The sequence below is a fragment of the Tigriopus californicus genome, chromosome 5 (assembly GCF_007210705.1).
Source record: "Tigriopus californicus strain San Diego chromosome 5, Tcal_SD_v2.1, whole genome shotgun sequence".
NCBI classification, from domain to species: domain Eukaryota; kingdom Metazoa; phylum Arthropoda; class Copepoda; order Harpacticoida; family Harpacticidae; genus Tigriopus; species Tigriopus californicus.
Genome location: NC_081444.1, coordinates 13,889,220 through 13,893,819, shown reverse-complemented (window position 1 = coordinate 13,893,819; position 4,600 = coordinate 13,889,220). Strand labels below are relative to the sequence as shown.

The following is a 4,600-nucleotide window of genomic DNA, read 5'->3' as shown; positions in this document are numbered from 1 at the left end:
GAGAGGGGGTTTCTCGAGATGGCCTAGAATTAATTGTTTTAGTCAGGCTGGCCTTCGTTGGCTCGTCGGGGTTCGCAGAAAAAAACGCGCAGTGGCTGTTCCAGCCTAGGAAGGAAGAAGATTGAAGAGATAGCATTTTGACTTGGAAATCTTCCAAATGAGCCCTGACACTCAACATAGAATGGAAAGCCAGTTGCATCATATTAGAGGCTAGAAATGAGCTTTCTCCACCCACGGGCTCATTGACAGGGTTCTCAGCGAAAATTAAATTTGGAGGATTGACGACCACCACATCTCGACCAGAGAGAGGTCATTGCGAGAGACCTCTTGTGTCGTTCCATTCTTCATTTTTTGCGCCCATTGATCTCCACGCACACAAAGCATCCCCCCCCACACACACAAAAAAAGAGGATGGGTCACGTTCCAAGAGATTCGAGATCCCCATTCTTAAGAGGAAATCTTAATCTATGTGATGGGGTAAACTTCTCGCCAACTGAGCAGACTGGCAGATCAATGTCGACCTATAAATTGCAGAATCACGACGGTTAATTCGGGCTTAACTCCTAACTACTTTATGCTGGCTAGCGCCATAAATTGAGACTTGAAACTTTGTCCCTCGCACTCTGTGTGTTTCAANCTGCTGGAGTTGTACGCGTAGACTACATTTCCCGCTAGCAATTAGAAAAGAGTAACAATGAAAATTTCCTCTCGTATAATAATAAATAGCCTTTAGATGGCAGCTCAAAATTAATTTTAACCAAGGTCTTTGTAAGATTAGATGTTTGCTCGATTCGCTAAAGGACAGCTGAAGCCCATTTTAGGACTTATTTTGGATTTTTGCTAAAAAGGTCTTTTTTGTTCCACCCTTGACGTGATGTCGTAAATGAAGATATTATACTGCCAAGTCTTTTTGGCACACCCAAGACCCATAATGTGGGGAACCTTTAAGCCCCGTTTTCGTGCCTAAATGCCATCAAACATATGTTTTGGTGGCTTAATGGAGGAATGTCAATGTGGAACCGCAAGGACTCTAGACATGCACGATGAAAGCACTTTTTGGCGCCATCTCATCCTGACATGACAGGAAAATGAGCTTCCAAACTTTGAAGGGGAAGGGCTAGCTCTTTATCGAGCCAATATTGAAATTTAAGCACCAATATGGCTGTGAAGGTTTTCGCTCACCTCCATACTGTGATAGTGCTGGTGGCAAGCATGCCAATCCCATTGTGATTTTGGAATAAATGGACGGAAATCCGCTGTTCCAACGTTAGCTATGCTTGTGGTGAACCTCAGGAGTCGGCGGGTTTGCAAGGCATAATCGCTATGGTGTTTTTGCAATCGATACGCTTCGCTGGCCAAGCAGTTTTCTTCCATGGCACACTGCAAAGAAGGTCATTAAGACATTACTTTAAATCTATGTTTCTAATTAGAGAAAAAGCGTGCCTCTTCGGAGATTGAAATCACCAAACTATGAAGCAATATTTACTTTTTAACAGAATAGAGTTTTATGTTTTCATGGTTTAGTCAGATATTTCAACGAACTCTTTTAGTGTTGGCCTTAAAGATCGTAACAAACAAGGATTCTAAAGCAAAAATAAACCACATCAACTTATTAGCAAGCAGGTTGGGTGATTCCAAAGTGGAAGTTCCTTATTTGAGCCTCACTTGCAGGAAGAACAGTTGTTTGTCCTCTAGATGGGCCGAGCTCATGAGCTCGTATATGTCGGGTTCCAAATCGGATTGGTTTTCCACACAAACTACACTAGCCACATCCAGCTTGCCTGTTCCTGGACAAAAATTGTCCAGATCGTGCTGACACTCATAAAGAGACTCCTCGTTGCCTTTACAAGACACACCAGTAAGCACTGGTTGTGGAACAGAGCTCGTTCCATTCCTGATTTCTAGAGCTGGACTAAAATGGAAGGTTTGTGGGGCAGAGGAGGCGTATTTCAACCCAAGTTCCCGGCATACAACCTAAAAATACACGGAACTGAAGTGCTCACTTCATCCCAACCTTTCAAGATTTTGTACCATAGCTTCGGGTATGCCCCAACCGTCGCCACAGACGGTCCTCCATTGATTTTGACCTTCGATGAGAACCTCAACGCGACCTAGAGCAATTACAATGTAGTATTTGAAAAACGTTTGTTTTTGTTGTGCGTTGATTTCAAATGGAACCAGATTAAAATCCCACGTTTATGAACGTGTCTCAAGGGTGTTCCAAGTTTTGATCCTTATTACCCTCTTCCGGAACTCTTCCTCCTCGAATGCGCACTTCAATGTCTTTATGAGCCCCGGCAATGGGCGTTTTTGGTTTGGGAGTGGTTGTCGGGGGAGGAACTGTGGTTGGCGGAAGAGGTTCCTTGCAACGAACACCGCGGCTTCCGTAGATTCACAATCGTTGATGCCCCAACCATCGAACCTGGGAAAATATCGGCACTCTGAATCTACATGACAGAGACCAGTGTTGATATACAAAGGCTATTTATATGGCCTTACTAAGATTTGATGGAAGCACCCAAACATATTTTTTTGGCATTTTTGCTAGACCACAAAAAAAGCGACAACATTGATTTTATTGCCTTATGGAATTCTACGTCGCTCAGATTGAAAAGTTAACTGAACATGACTATCGTGTGAGAAACTAGTTTCTTAAGAATCTATATAATGGAAACTAGGAGCACGCTTAGTTAGTTAGGTCTCAGATATCAGGATATAATCTAATCCCTACTGAGTTATTTGTAATTCAATCGTCCTGTTTCCATTCGCTTAGCTTGAAAATGTCTCCGTTATACGTGAAAGGTCCACACAAAAAAATGCGAGTTTTCAACAACCCAATAATTATTCATATTTTTCGCGAACAATCTCAAAATAGCTCACAACATTTATTCATGACATACAGCATCCCTTAAACCAATCAAAAAATTGAAAAGTACTCATGTTGTTTAAAGCATCAAAGGTAAGTTTTACTTCGTATTCTGTTGAATTCTACAGGAAAAACACAAAACAGGCAAGCTTATGGATTGTCGAAAGCTTAATCATGATATAATTACACGTCAAAACGGTGGATATTGTACCGGCCTTCGAAGTAGCCTTTATTTTTCGTGACAACTGAAAAAAGATGAAGCTCATGGGGCAATCTACCCAACAGTTACATATTTCAGAATCATAATGTTATAAGGTGGATCAGAACTAGAATTTGTGATTACTTCCAGCGACGTTGAAAGTGTTCGTGGCTTTAAGGCTTGTAATGCTCGGTAGTTTATATTTCGATTGAATACGGTTGGCCCTAAGATAACTCATTCAGAGTGGAATGTTCAAGTACTTATCTTGCTGTCAGCAATCATTCTTTGCTTGAGTATGTTATACCAAATGTCTCAACTTTCCCTATCACCATGACTCGGGTTTTAAATGATGTTTTCTAGCATGACGTATATGTATATTGTGAACACCCTCAACAATCACCAACCATTGGCGAAACGGATCTCCTTGAATCTACTTTAAGGCACAAACCCTTTCTGTTATTTGAGTCATAAGCCACTGGAATATGACGGAATGGTAGAGTCTAGAATTGACGTTTTGGAAGTGAGCAAAAAAATACTTTACATCTTCATTCAAATGAGAAAGGTCTTTGGTCGTTGAAAGTACAAAAATACAAATTTCAACTCAATTGAACAACTGGGTCAAAAGTTGTGCTCTCTCAAAGCACACTACATATAAAGGGTAAAGAGCGAATTATTTCATTCTGTTAATATGTTCTGGTAATATTTCTGGTAATCAATTAACACATGCGGACTTCCTTACCGCTACTGGGAATAGAATCCCAGCAGTTCAATACCGAAAAAGGTATTAAATCACTTGATTTTATACTCCATATAATATTTGATCCAGCAACGAATTTGAGTTGGCAGACCGAGCTAGTCCTTGAATGTAGGGTTGATCATGTATTTTGATGAAACGTTGTCTAAGTGTCACTTAAAAGATGCTACTGGATCAACAATGCCTACATATTCTCCTATAGAATATTAGAAGGAAGCAAATTTAACAATGAAGGAGCCGAGAAAGAACAGAGGTGGACTTCATTTGTTCGAACTAGCCTGGATTCTCGAGAATTGACCCTAAATCCTGGTTGGGACAAAGCTCATGAATGTTTTGAAGACGTAACAGTACCAGATACTTTTCGCACCTTCTCTGAACACATGTAGAGTCCCAACTTTTTTAGTCTCTCCTAATACGAGAGCTCTCTTATTCCTGTGATTTCCTAGTGAAACATCTTTGGACTTGTTCGACCTTTGGCAAACCTGCTGAACTCATTGGAGCCCAAATGGGTGAAGCAAATTCAAGAGATGTGCTGAACTAGACCAAGTAGGGTTTTTTTTGAAAATAAAGAGACGAAAAAACGTGCTTGGAACTGTGGGTCGGCGGGTTGAGTCGCGGCCTTAAAATCCTTAAAATATTCTCAACTTCCTTGGAACGCGATTGGGCTTAAAGCTTTCCAGTTTATTTTCGACCAAAGGATCTCGGGAACTCTCGAGAGTGGCTCTCTAGGGACGAGCCACTCGCCCCAGATTCTCCGAAGGACTCACAATCATCATGACGG

At 41.2% G+C, this 4,600-nt stretch overlaps 1 protein-coding gene across 1 annotated transcript in view; it reads right to left on the bottom strand.

Annotated features, from left to right (window-relative positions):
- The window catches only part of LOC131880045 (lysyl oxidase homolog 2-like), a gene marked incomplete in the record, with an annotated part of 15,769 nt that overhangs the window by 873 nt on the left and 10,296 nt on the right, over positions 1-4,600 (bottom strand). Inside the window, 5 exon segments of the mRNA XM_059226541.1 lie at positions 1,183-1,380; positions 1,666-1,974; positions 2,032-2,111; positions 2,242-2,379; positions 2,382-2,422. Coding sequence (XP_059082524.1) covers positions 1,183-1,380; positions 1,666-1,974; positions 2,032-2,111; positions 2,242-2,379; positions 2,382-2,422 — 766 coding nt within the window.